This window comes from Sesamum indicum, linkage group LG5 (genome assembly GCF_000512975.1).
Source record: "Sesamum indicum cultivar Zhongzhi No. 13 linkage group LG5, S_indicum_v1.0, whole genome shotgun sequence".
Classification (NCBI taxonomy): Eukaryota; Viridiplantae; Streptophyta; class Magnoliopsida; order Lamiales; family Pedaliaceae; genus Sesamum; species Sesamum indicum.
Genome location: NC_026149.1, coordinates 12935115 through 12948558, shown reverse-complemented (window position 1 = coordinate 12948558; position 13444 = coordinate 12935115). Strand labels below are relative to the sequence as shown.

The window sequence follows — 13444 nt, the reverse complement described above, 5'->3', positions numbered from 1 at the left end:
ATTTGTAACATTTTATCAATGATGTCTTCGTCTAGTTGTAAATACTGAAATTTTATAATTAAATTTAAGGTGATAAATTTGAATTCTACCAGACGTGTGAGTATTTGTTTTACTTAATTCGAGTTTATAGTAATATAAATTTATTTATTGAATCAATTTATTGATATTATTATAATTATGTTATTTCAGTTTCTATCAAAAAAGATTTGTTACATTTTGAATATAAATAATTTTATAACATCTTGTTCCAATTATATTATTTTTTCCATAAAAACAACAATTATATAATTACATAAATATTTTAATAACTTGAAGAATATTAATTCAATTAATAAATTAATATAACTGACAATTATAATAAACTCACATAAAATAAGATAAATATCCACATATTCAGTGGAATCCAAATAGACGATATCAAACTTGTTATTTTACATCATCTTCAACAACATGACTTGGCAAATTCTGAACCCTGAAGTGAAAAATCTGAAAGTAGAGGGGCATTTGTGCAATGAAGGCAAAAATTAAAGAAGTTTGGCTATTGACAATACTGTCCTTCCCCACACGCCCTTATGTACGACCCGCGCTCCCCTGTTCAGAGAGTTTTTCTCAGTTGCCCTAATTTCTGTGAACTGCGTATCTCTGGAACGAAATTTTGAAGCGGGTCTTCCAATCTCCCTTGCATTTGGGGGATCTACGCTTTTGGGCTTTGTTGCATTTGTTGAAGTATATAGAAAGAGTGCGTAGTTGTTTGTGAGGAAGAATAAAGGATGAGTCGGAGCTTAGGGATTCCGGTGAAGCTGCTGCACGAGGCGTCGGGACACGTGGTGACGGTGGAGCTGAAGAGCGGGGAACTGTACCGCGGAAGTATGGTCGAGTGCGAGGATAATTGGAATTGCCAGTTAGAAAATATCACTTATACTGCTAAGGTATAAATTCTTGAATGATCTGTTTGCTTTCACAGCAGTAGTGTGGTACTTGTTGGGAGATTTCGGGTTTTCATTTTCTATTTTTTTGACCTGTAATACTTGTAGTTTTTGTGCTTTTTAAAACCCTAGTAGATGTTAAACCCTAGGAAGAAGATGTGGAGTGGCAATTATGTAATTCATTGAGATTCTTTTCTTTTTCTTTTAGTTTTTTGTTGTTGGCACCAATGCTCTGGTATGCTATTTATTAAACCTTTAAAGGCTTCGGAAGAAAATTTGAAGTGGCTAATTTACACCTTTAATCCTCTATTTTTGTTGTGTAATTCTAGTTGAGTACCAAACTAGGTATATCTAAGGGACCCTGGTACCGAAGAATTGATGAATGATTCTTTGTTACTCCAAAGACGAAGATAGAGTTATTAGTGCTGTTATAATTGTAAGCGGCTTAGTGCTTACACTAATATATGGCTAAAACAAGTGATGGCTTGTCAAGATTAAGAATATGAAGATGCTATGTCTATGGTGTGTATGATCGACTGTAGCAATGCACAATACCCAAGTGTCTGGCTTCAATATTTTTGTGCTGGTTTTAGTTGTCTAAATTGTCAACTTGTATTTGAATTGCTGCTCATAACTGTATTACAGGATGGGAAGGTCTCACAACTCGAGCATGTTTTCATTAGAGGCAGCAAAGTCAGGTGCATACTCGTTTTCTTATTACGGGGTCGTGTGGTTGCATCACCTTTTGGATGTTACTAATGCTGAATTTTACCAGGTTCATGGTAATTCCAGATATGCTTAAAAATGCTCCCATGTTTAAGCGTTTGGAAGCTAGGATTAAGGTACCATTCTGTTGCGTTTAAGTTCATTTCTTCATTTTGTGATTTTCTGTACATAATTTTGCTTATCACCATTTACTTTCCAACAGGGCAAGGGTTCATCACTTGGAGTAGGACGTGGACGTGCAGTTGCAATGCGAGCCAGAGTAAGTTCTTTCTTCTATGGTGGTTAATAATGTAATCTGTGAACAATATTTGATGTTTGATATTGGTGATAATAATTTGTCCAACAAAAATATTAAGTATTCTTTTTCCCTCTGTGCTGGAGTTCCATGAGAGATCATTGTCTTAAAGTCTTTTGGCTTTGGGCTGTTACCTGAAGTTGTTATGTGCCAAAACTTGTTTCTGTTTATAAGATAGTGGTGTGCTGGGAACTAAAAATAGGACTGCATTGATTCAATAAACAGTAAAAGTCATTTCAATTGTGGATCCACCTGACTCTTGAATTTCTCAATGGTAGGCTCAGGCTGCTGGTCGTGGAGCTGCTCCTGGTAGGGGTGCTGTCCCACCTGTACGGAGGTGATCTTATCCCATTATTGGCATTACAGGTCTCATGAAGTGGGCATGTCCATTGTAGCCAACCATGGTCGATCCTTGGTCTTGTTCCCCATGTTCCCAGCTGTTGTAATGCTTTCGTGTCTAAATGAGAACTTGCTATGAGTTAGATGAAATGTGACTGATTTTCTAATGGCTGTAACTGGAGTTTGTTGTAGTGTTTTGATCAGGTGGCAATTGAGCTTTAAAATTTGAAATCACTTTATGTTTGTCCAAATCTTCATTTCCACTTGCATCTATTAAACTCAAGTAAATGACCAGTAGTAAACCTGCTCTCTCTTGCTATTAAGTCTATGAATTAAATCTCTACAACTTGTGTTTGCTTTATGCTGCTACTTTGTTGTTTGTTTCCGTGTGATATATTTGAAAACAACTATCTTATTTAATAAACACACAAAGAACTGTGATCCATCAATTATATAATACTTGACCATTCTTTGAAGGAAAAATTCTAGTGCTTCCAAAATTCAACGGAGGGACTGTTAACATTTGTAATGTTTGTCAATGGCAAACCTCCCAGTAACATCTCCATAACAAGTTGGAGTGTTCAGTACAAGGATGAACTAGTGGTACATGATGGTCCCTCCATGAGCAGAACTGAAAGTCATTCTGATATATTAAGGTTAATGTGTGCTTAATATCAAGTCCCTTTTTCATGCCAACCCAGCAACATTTTCAACATTAGCAACAGAGATGCTTCACATAAACTTGCGTTGCAGTATAAGGTCACAATGTGAAAGGAAACCAGAATGAGAGATCGTTCCATGTGCTGCAGTATAAGGTCACAATGTGAAAGGAAACCAAGAATGAGAGATCGTTCCATGTTCAGCATGAAGGTTCCGTCCCATCGTGGAGAGCACAGCACACAGTTGCTTTTTGGTGACCCTTGTAGACTTTAATTTCCTCACCGTTGGCCATGGACCATAGTCTTGCAGTTGAATCAGAAGAAGCTGCAATTGGAATTTTCATCAGTGCACAAAAGTAGCGCAATCTTGGTATTCACTTTTGCTAACTACTCCAATATATAGATTGTCATTTCATTACCGTACCTGTGATTAAAAATGCACCATCAACAGAGAAAACACAGTCCCATACCCAGCGCTGGTGTCCTGAAAAGCATGCCAACAAGATTAATCTTAAAGCCTGATGAAAAAAAGTATATACGATTAACAAAAAGCAAGACAAAAAACAGCCTGCCTAAACAGGTAAAATACATACCTACTAATGTTTTTTCTAAAGTAAAACCATCCACATTCCATATTTTGACTGTATGGTCAGAGGATGCGGTGGCAAGGTACCTGAAAAATTCCTTATTCAGTATAAAGCCCAGACATAAAAGGACCAAAGCACTAACTAAAGACCCAAATAGAAAACAAAACAGTTTGGAGCTACGAGGATGCCCCATTTATCCTCACCGATTAGGTTCACACAACTCCGGAGAAAGGAGACATTTAAGAATATATCCTTCATGAGCCTGTAGTTTATGAAGTGGCTCGAAATTGGTCATAGTCTGCAATGGACATATTGAACTTGTGACTATTAAACTGTCAACAAGAGAACAACAGTCAAACTAACATATGAATTCATGTATGTCTCACCTGCGTCCCTCGCAACAAACGCCATACATAGCATGTCCCACGGTTGTTGGCTGCAACCACCAAGCTTCCGTCCCACATTACAGTCAAGGATCGTACCGCTGTATCCACCTCGGGGACCTGAATTATACATCATTTCCAGTTTTTGCAATTATTATCGAAATGCTTTTGTGTTGCATAAAAACAGTGTTATCTTTACAACCTACTTGAGTAGATACAATCATAGAATTCACATTCTATATCTAGCAATCACACTGTATGATAAAAAGAAGCCTGAAGACAGGTTTTACGCCGAACTTAACAATCGGGGTATAACAGTTAGCTACTAACCAACTCACAGCTGCAAGCATTTGCTGTCAAATCCCAGACACGAATGTTACCATTTTGGTCCCCTGATATCAGTTCAGTCTGCAAATCGCATAGAGAGGGAAACATAACCATCTTCCATGAAAAAAAAAATAAGGATTCATTGAAAAAAAGCTTACGCAGAAGAGAATCTGGAATCATGAGGAATCCTTGGCCATGAGAACATAAAAAGAGCCAGTTTCATTCAGAAAATGCAGATAAAGATATGCTAACATCTTATGACATACGAACCCCAAAAGTAAACACTAATTCAACCAGCTACTTTCCTTAGCACTAACTCACATGGTACAAATTTCCACACCTTGAAGAGAAATCATACCTGATTCGGGTGCAAAACAACAGTATTAACTGCCGCACGACTTTCATATTCCCTTTGGCAACCTGGTGCCCTATGTCATTCAGAATGGAAGAGGATCAGAATCAACATAAACGTCATCAAAGGAAACACAATGACAAATTCTCATCATTGTACCTCAAGTCCCAAATCTTCACAGTGCCATCTTCAGAACCAGAATACATCCAATTCCCATCGCACTGAAATCCAACTGCCATTACATTATTAGTGTGAGAATCATAGCTCATCACCTGACATCAAAGAAAAGACAGCTAAGACTAAGCTGAAGACAGAACCTATTAAAAGTTGAGCTCTCTTGGAGGAGACAATACAATTAAATAATTAAAAATATATAAACAGGTGAGAAGCATACAGGTTGAGGGCTGTTTGAATTGACATCAAACAGTCGAATATGAGGATTTCCAGCTGCAGCTAGGTAGCGCTTATCTGGCGTAATCTCGAGTCTGTTTACTTGCTGTCCAGAGAAAATGGATGCATCAGATTCTAAAGACAATTCCCAATATCTATATTTGCTCTGTGGGTGCGTTATATTATGCTATATGTGGGTTAGAATAGTCAGAAGAGGTACTGGAGCAGAAAGCAATCTTATTCTACCTATTCCCTCTAATGCTTTGAGCCAAATGTCAATAAAACAAATACATGATGCCCATCATATCCCTTTTCTTCTTCAAAATTCAATAGGAGATCTGACCTTTCTGTGTAGGAGGAACTAATATCCAAGGTCCAGCTATAAACACAAAATATTTCATTTCTATAAAATTTGATAAAAGACCTAACAACATTTTCATTTAAGTAACTTCCATGTTAACCAACAGCACATATATATGTTGCATCTCGTCCGCACATCACCCAACTCAACATTGCAACCTGGCAGCTCTGTGCTTATAAGGCCAGTTTGAGACACAACATAAACATCTAACATTAGAAGGCAGCAACCTTTTCTTCCTAAACATTTAACATCAAACACATAAAAATGGTTTGACTCATCAATTAAAACTTATTCAGCTCCCAAAAAGCAGAACCTTTTTCTTAACCCTGAAGCCACCAATAATACACACATTCACATTTTCGAATTCATAACAGAAAGGAAAAAGAATAAAAAATCTGATAACTTCAGAAGCATACAGATTCAGGGTACTGGATTGTCCGATAGCACCGTCCACTTTTCGCTTCCCAGAACCGAATCGTATGATCATAGCTTGCAGTCGCCAAAACCACTGATGGTTGCTGACTCATGTTATTCTCTTCTCTTTTCCCCAGCTAAACAACATCAAATTACATTATCACATGAATCAAAAAAGAAATGATCATTCAAATAAAGAGAGTAAAATGGGTAGCAAGATTCTCACTTCTCTATTGCTCTTTCTCAGCTATCAACAATTACAGAAAAAGGGACCCTCGCTCTAGAATACATACATCAACATCAGGTTGAAGATTACACAAGATACAGCAAATGACGAAGGAGGCATAGACAAGAACATAAATCAGAATATGGGTTTTCAAGATTTCTTTTTTATTTTACCTCAGCGATTAGTTGTAGTCCACACACCTTTTGCAGAAACTCAGACCATTATCAAAGGGGTTTCTTGAATAGTTCAGAGAGAAGGGGCGTTGTCTTTTGCATTTTTTGCTCGGGATTCTGCAGTCTCTCGTCCGAAGAAAGAGTAGTACCTTCGGAGAAGTGAAATGGTAAATTGATTTCCCCTTCCCCCCCCCCCTTTATACCTTCTTCCAAAGCTTCTCTATCATTTTCCTTAGTGAATAGTAATTTTTTCTTTTAATTAAAAGAGTTAATTACATTTAAACTTCATCTAAAAATATAATATATCTTTAAAAGAATTTTAAAATTATATTTAAAAGTACAACTATAAATTTGATTGATTCATTAACATAAAAATTAATTTATAAATTTTTTTATTTTAGTTCAATAGAACTCTACCATCTTTTATTTTATAAGAATTATTTTCTTTCAATTGTTAACGATGTGTATTGATTTTGTAATGAATTTCAATATTGAGAGAATTCTATAAATTTATGTGTGCAGAAATGGCGTGCCACTGTTGCTAGGATTAAAAATAAATTCTTGACATTGGCCCAATATTAGTAAAACACTTCGGCCCAATAAATTAGTGGGCTCCAATCGGCTGAAGGCCCAAGGAGCACACATCTTCATATGCACCACGAAACATACTAGTAATAATACTTCGCCACCCCTCCAAAAACCCTAAACCCTAATGCTTCAGCAATCTGCCATTTTGCTCACCAGCCTCCGCCTCTAAATAGCCCCTCAATTTTCCTTTTTCCTGTGGAAAACCCTGATCCTGACCCTGTTCCAGAATCTGCCCGTGGCGCCGCCATGACGGACGTTCAGTTCTCTCACTCGGAGAAGACGAAGAAGAAGAAAAACAAGAGCAAAGATGAGGAAGAAAATGACGCCCTTGATTTCCAGATAAAGCCCCAGAGCTACACCCCACCAGTTGATACATCTCAGTGGCCAATTCTACTGAAAAATTACGACAAATTGAATGTACGTACCGGGCACTACACTCCCCTTCCCTCTGGCTACTCCCCTTTGAAGCGCCCCTTGGCTGAATACATCAAGTACGGAGTTCTGAATCTTGATAACCCCGCCAATCCTTCTTCGCATGAAGTTGTTGCGTGGATTAAGCGCATTTTGAGAGTGGAGAAAACCGGGCACTCGGGAACCCTCGACCCTAAGGTGACCGGTAATCTGATTGTTGCTAGGTTGCATTCGAAGGTGCCTGATGTTGCGAAAGTGGCTAGAGCACTTGAGACTCTCACAGGTGCGGTGTTTCAGCGACCCCCTTTGATTTCTGCTGTGAAGAGGCAACTGCGCATTAGGACTATTTATGAGAGTAAGCTGCTTGAGTATGATGCCGACAGGCATTTGGTTGTTTTCTGGATTTCGTGTGAGGCGGGAACTTATGTGAGGACGATGTGTGTGCATTTAGGCCTTTTGTTAGGTGTGGGAGCGCATATGCAGGAGTTGAGGAGGGTTCGGTCAGGAATTATGGGTGAGAAGGATAATATGGTGACGATGCATGATGTGATGGATGCGCAGTGGGTTTATGATAATTATAGGGATGAGAGTTATTTGAGAAGGGTGGTTATGCCCTTGGAAGTGCTTTTGACTAGTTATAAGAGGCTTGTCGTGAAGGATTCAGCAGTCAATGCTATTTGTTATGGAGCGAAGTTGATGATTCCGGGTTTGTTGAGGTTTGAAAATGACATTGAGGTTGGTGAGGAGGTAGTGTTGATGACAACAAAGGGGGAGGCAATCGCGTTGGGGATAGCAGAGATGACTACTGCAGTGATGGCTACTTGTGATCACGGAACGGTTGCAAAGATTAAGAGGGTGGTGATGGATAGGGATACCTACCCTAGGAAATGGGGATTGGGTCCTAGGGCGTCGATGAAGAAGAAACTTATTGCTGAAGGGAAGTTGGATAAGCATGGGAAGCCAACTGAGAGCACACCGGCTGAGTGGTTGAGGAATGTAGTCTTGCCTACTGGAGGGGATTCTGTGGTTGCCAGTCTTGCAGCAGCTGAGCCTCAGCCTTCAAAAGCAGAGAATGTCAAGAGTGCTGCTGTTGAGGTTGAGGAGAAAAAGAAGAGGAAAAAACATAAGGATGGGGAAGATAAGGGAGAGAAGGGGCATAAGCGAAAGCGAGATACCGTTGATGGTAGTCCTGCAACTGAGGCTGTTGCTAAGAAAGCCAAGGCGGAAGCTGAGGAAGTTCTTCAGGTGAAAGAAAAGGCCAAATCAGAGGCTGAAGCAGAGAAGAAAGAGAAGAAAAAGAAAAAGAAGAAAGAGGGTGAAGAAACTGTAGCTTCTGATGGTGAGAAACCAAAGCAGCAAAAGAAGAAGGATAAAGTGAAAGATGAATCTGTGTCATCAGATGAGGAGAAGTCTGAGAAAAAGAAGAAAAAGAAGCATAAGAAAGCAGAAAATGGTGACTCTGATTTACCCGCTGCTGTGGATGGAAATGATGGTGAAGAAAGTAAAAGTGAGAAGAAAAAGGAGAAGAAAAAGAAGCAGCACAAAGATGTCGAAGAGGAGTAGATGTGAGAGTTTAGGTCTGAACCTCAGTTATGGAATGATGCCCCATGCTCTACATCATCCTGGATCATATACCCTATGAAGTTTTGATGTCTGTTTGACATACATTTATCATTCCTTGCCCACCTTGCCCGTTCACACCTGAACTTGGTTTTGAGTAATAGCATGTTAGCTTTACATTGTTTTCCTTTCATCAACTTTTTCAAGGTCATGTACTTTATGATCGAGGATGTTTTTCGTTTCCTAATATGATAGTAACATAAATCATGTTCTTGGACATAGTGCTTAATATGAGCGAAGGATAAAGACCTTTCCCACAAGCTCAATACGATCTCTGTATTCTTGTTCTATTATTTGAGTTCTTACTCGATGGATGGCGTGCTGTCAGTGAAGGGCATTGAGTTGATGTTCTCTTCAATGAGGGCAGCTAAAGTACCTAGTCTTGTCAAAAATTTGATGACCCTGAAGCACAAATCATTTGTTGCATCTGCAGTGCACTGTCTGACCATTTATCTGAGATTGAAGATAGTGGATTCTTATATGTCATAAACTAATGAAACTTCAATTCTTGTATTCACTTACCCACCTTTGGAGCATAGAGCATGGGTTGGGGTTGCAATCTTGCAGTTAATTCCAGTCCAGTGAAGTTTAAACTTACATAAATAGAATCAAAGTCTACTTTAAAGATACCAAAATATCAAGATTTATGTTCAAATACACTGCGTTTTGATGTTGGTACACTGGAAGATAATACAAAACTCAAGTGTCAGAGAAAAGTTGAATGCTCTTTGAATTGGAATGAAAACGGTAATGGCATAAGTCCTTAATCTTTGTACCACTTCTTACTAAAGTCGTCGTTGGGACACCGCGATTTAATTTTATCGAGAATAACATCCGTAAAGAATATCAAAAACCTTGCTAGGTTTTTGAGTGATCTAGAATGTTATATTTTTGTGGTCCAAGTTTTAGAGAACCACTTACCCGGTTCACTCGGACGGCCCACTATCCAGCCCACGACCCGTTCAACCCGATTCGGACTGCTCCACCACTTAATCGAATAACCTTAGTTTGAGTCCTCATTTTTCTTCTCTCCTTCAAACCGCTCGAACCCTCCTTTGTAACTCCCGGAACTTCTTCGTAGTGGCTCCCTTCCATGCCTCATTTCAGAGGGAACCTCAAAGTGGCTCTATTTTATTATATTTCATCCATATCCCAATTCCATTTATTTAAAACCCCTTTGGTGTCATTGACATAACAAACGTCGTTTCTAGTCTACCTCTTTCTATTTCTTTTCTATATATGAAAAGTTCAAAAATCATCATATAATAATCCAGAAATTGCAATAGAAAAGAAATAAGCGAGGTTTGTGATGATTTTTCAATCTTTTCTACTAGGTAATCTAGTATCCTTATGCATGAAGATAATCAATTCGGTCGTTGTGGTCTCTCTCTCTTATCTTCTTTGTATCGTTCCTCCTCCAATATCTCCTGCTTCCATGGATTCCTCCTCAGCCAAATAAATGGCTTAAGGAAAGACTCTATTGCATTGTGTATCTTCATCCCTGCTTCTCCCCTCTTGGCCAAAGACAGAAAATCCAGAATACAAACTGCTTTCTTTTACTCTTCAAAGTTCTTTGTGAATCTGAGTGATTAAGGTCTCTGTGACCAAGAAAGAGAGAGATCTGTATGATCGAGAGACAGAACCTGTTGTAGTATTTTGGGTAGTAGTGCAACCGTGAATCGGTTGTGGGTGTCGGACTTTTGTGACCGTATACCCTTTTTTTTGTGTTCAAAGGATCTGGCTTGAATTTGAGCCTAATTGATACTACAGTATTTCTTTCGTTTAATTTGTTCATATCTTATTATTTTTATAACCATTATAATTTCTGTATTTATTTTGGCCTGTTAAGGAGTTTCGTACTCCATATTCGTTTGTAAAAGTTGGATAGGTATTTCTGATATCCACTCAAAAATAAGAAAGTGAATGGAAAAATATTTGCAGCGAACCCACGAGCAGCGGCCATGGCGAGCACTAAAGTCCAGCGTATTATGACAAGCCCATTAACCTAATCTTTAGATTTCTCCAGAGCAAAGCTCGCATTCAGATATGGCTTTTTGAGTAGAAAGATTTGAGACTTGAGGGCAGAATCATTGGGTTTGACGAGTATATGAATTTGGTTTTGGATGACACGGAGGATATTAGTATCAAGAAGAATAGCAGGAAGCAACATGGGAGGATTTTGTTGAAAGGGGATAATATCACTTTGATGATGAATGGAAAGTGATGCTGGAAACGAGTGTTAAGGTGTGAAGATTGCTTCATATTGAAGAAGTCAAGGATGAGTTCATGTTGAAGAAGTCAAGGATGACTTCATGATGATTCATGTTGAAGAAGTCAAGGATGACTTCATGATGATTCATGTTGAAGAAGTCAAGGGTGACTACATGTTGTGGCTACAAATACTCTTGTTGGCATTGTTTTATAGTGCAGAGTAGTGAGAAAAACATATAAGTTTTTTGTGTAGTCGAGAGATAAAAGAAAGAGTTGAGCGAGAGTGAGTGTTGTCTTTCACGTGTGGTGAAGACTTACATACAGGTGTGTGTGTGTGTGTGTGTGTGTGTGTTGTACTCCTCAATTTTCCTCCTCTTTGAGTGTTTTCTCTTGGCTTGGTATCGCCCCCAGACGTAAGATTTATATCCGAACCGGGTTAAACAAATTTGTGTGTCTTTTATCTCTTTCATATCCCAGTTGTTGTCCATCTTGACTCGGTTCAGTTTCTAACAACTGGTATCAGAGCCAGGTTCAAGGAGTTAAGATGGAGGGAAAGATTCCAGTCGAATGGTTCAATGGTTCCGACTTTGGATTTTGGCGTATGCAGATGGAGGCCTACCTGTACGGGAAGGACCTGTACGGACCACTTGAAGAGAAGCCCGAGAAGACGAGTGATGAAGAATGTAAGGTGCTCGATCGGAAGGCGATGAGCGCAATAATCCTGTCGCTCTCTCGGAATATCGCCTATCATGTGAAGGGAGCGAAGAGCATGAAGGAAGTCCTGCAGACTCTTGCCGATATGTACGAGAAACCCTCAGCAATGAACAAGGTCATGCTGATGAAGAAACTATTCAGGTTGCAGATGGAGGAGAGGAAGTTGGTGGCCGATCACCTCAATGACTTCAACCAACTCACGACACAGCTGGCGTCTGTGGATATCGTGTTTGACGATTAGGTAAAAGCGTTAATTTTGCTCTCATCTTTACCTGACAGTTGGGATGTGGTTATTACTTCGGTGAGTACTTCGTCTGGGAAGGAGAAGATGAAGTTTGACAACATCAGGGACATGATGTTGAACGAGGAAACCCGTAGAAATCAAACGGTTGGATCATCTGGCTCTGCACTACATACAGAGTCCAGAGGGAGACCTGACACACGGGGTAAATACCGTGGAAGATCAAGGTCCAAGGGGAAGAACAAGGGCAAGAAAGAGATGGTGTGCTGGAACTACGAGAAGCCCGAGCCAAAAAAGGAAAAGGAGGGCCGGACAGCGAATGCCACGACGGAAGAGATCATGGATGCACTCTTGTTGAGTGTGAGCAGTTCCGATGATTAGGTCGTGGATTCAGGGGCCTCATTCCACTCATTTAGCAACAAAGACATCATGGAGCCAGACACCTCAGGTGATTTTGGCTTAGTTTATCTTGCAGATAACAAACCCCTCAGGATTGTAGGAAAGGGAGATGTGCGGATCAAATCAACGAATGGGTCATGCTGGATCCTACATGATGTGAGACACATACCAGGACTGAAGAGGAACTTAATCTCAGTCGGACAACTGGACAGTGATGGATTCCACACGACGTTTGGAGACGTGAAGTGGAAGATCAGTCGGGGAGCAACGACTTTGGCACGAGGACTAAAGTCGGGAACGCTCTACATGGCGGGAGGATCCAGTTCAAACATCCCCTTTGCAGGAACTGTATCGCAGGCTAACCTGTGGCACAATCGCTTGGGCCACATGAGCAAGAAAGGAATGAACGTGCTGAAGTCGAAAGGACGGTTGCCCGAGTTAAAATCGGTGGAGGTGGGTCATTTTGAACACTGCGTGTTCGGAAAGCAGAAGCGGGTGAGCTTCTTGACCACAGGAAGAACTCCGAGGAAAGAAAAGTTGGAGCTTGTTCACACCGATTTGTGGGGGCCAGCACCGGTGTCATTTCTTGGTGGATCAACATACTACATAACATTCGTCGATGACTCCACTAGAAAGGTATGGGTGTATTTCTTAAAAAGAAAATCTGATGCCTTTGACACATTCAGGAGATGGAGGGCACTAGTGGAAAATGAGACAGGTCTACAAGTGAAATGTCTCAGATCGGATAACGGTGGCGAGTACAACAGTGAAGGTATCAAGAATTACTGCGCCGACCGTGGAATCCGAATGCAGAAAATAATCCCGGGGACACCTCAGCAAAATGGCATTGTTGAGAGGATGAACAGAACACTGAATGAGCGTGCGAGATGCATGCGATTGAAGAGCGGACTGCCAAAGATGTTTTGGGCAGATGCAGTCAACACGGCTGCTTTCTTGATCAATCGAGGGTCTTCTGTCCCGCTGAACAACAGGATACCAGAAGAGGTCTGGAGTGGTAAGAAAGCGGATCTTTTCTTTCTTACGCATTTTTGGTTGTTTAGCCTATATTTTGAAAGATGATCGGACTAAGCTGGATGCTAAG

At 40.0% G+C, this 13444-nt stretch overlaps 3 protein-coding genes and 1 pseudogene across 4 annotated transcripts; 3 read left to right on the top strand and 1 right to left on the bottom strand.

Annotated features, from left to right (window-relative positions):
• LOC105162529 (small nuclear ribonucleoprotein SmD3b-like) lies at window positions 591-2523 on the top strand. The gene is made up of 5 exons (XM_011080575.2): window positions 591-929; window positions 1572-1624; window positions 1702-1768; window positions 1855-1911; window positions 2226-2523. Exons 1-5 carry the CDS (start codon window positions 771-773, stop codon window positions 2286-2288), a joined length of 399 nt encoding a protein of 132 aa, XP_011078877.1. The 5' UTR covers window positions 591-770; the 3' UTR covers window positions 2289-2523.
• On the bottom strand, window positions 2725-6321 carry LOC105162528 (protein LST8 homolog). Of its 2 annotated transcripts, XM_011080571.2 has the most exons (12): window positions 6159-6321; window positions 5986-6039; window positions 5762-5896; window positions 4989-5090; window positions 4754-4866; window positions 4601-4670; window positions 4246-4323; window positions 3919-4035; window positions 3736-3830; window positions 3539-3618; window positions 3370-3429; window positions 2725-3270 (listed from the first exon to the last, which is right to left on the bottom strand). In XM_011080571.2, the coding sequence occupies exons 3-12, from the start codon at window positions 5870-5872 to the stop codon at window positions 3146-3148; spliced, it is 951 nt and encodes a 316-aa protein (XP_011078873.1). In that variant the 5' UTR covers window positions 5873-5896; window positions 5986-6039; window positions 6159-6321; the 3' UTR covers window positions 2725-3145. The 2 variants fall into 2 exon arrangements, with proteins under 2 accessions (XP_011078873.1, XP_011078875.1); XM_011080573.2 differs by lacking the exon at window positions 5986-6039.
• Window positions 6833-9087, top strand: LOC105162527 (H/ACA ribonucleoprotein complex subunit 4-like). Its single transcript, XM_011080568.2, has one exon. The coding sequence runs from the start codon at window positions 6993-6995 to the stop codon at window positions 8718-8720; it is 1728 nt and encodes a 575-aa protein (XP_011078870.1). The 5' UTR covers window positions 6833-6992; the 3' UTR covers window positions 8721-9087.
• LOC105162526 lies at window positions 10739-11001 on the top strand (annotated as a pseudogene).

Coding starts and splice junctions, on each gene's coding strand:
- LOC105162529 (XM_011080575.2), top strand. CDS start 771: ATGAGTCGGAGCTTAGGGATTCCGGTGAAGCTGCTGCACGAGGCGTCG. Junction 930..1,571: donor ATATCACTTATACTGCTAAG/GTATAAATTCTT, acceptor ACTGTATTACAG/GATGGGAAGGTCTCACAACT. Junction 1,769..1,854: donor GTTTGGAAGCTAGGATTAAG/GTACCATTCTGT, acceptor ACTTTCCAACAG/GGCAAGGGTTCATCACTTGG.
- LOC105162528 (XM_011080571.2), bottom strand. CDS start 5,872: ATGAGTCAGCAACCATCAGTGGTTTTGGCGACTGCAAGCTATGATCAT. Junction 4,036..4,245: donor ATGCTTGCAGCTGTGAGTTG/GTTAGTAGCTAA, acceptor TGTATAATTCAG/GTCCCCGAGGTGGATACAGC. Junction 3,831..3,918: donor GTTTGTTGCGAGGGACGCAG/GTGAGACATACA, acceptor TGTCCATTGCAG/ACTATGACCAATTTCGAGCC.
- LOC105162527 (XM_011080568.2), top strand. CDS start 6,993: ATGACGGACGTTCAGTTCTCTCACTCGGAGAAGACGAAGAAGAAGAAA.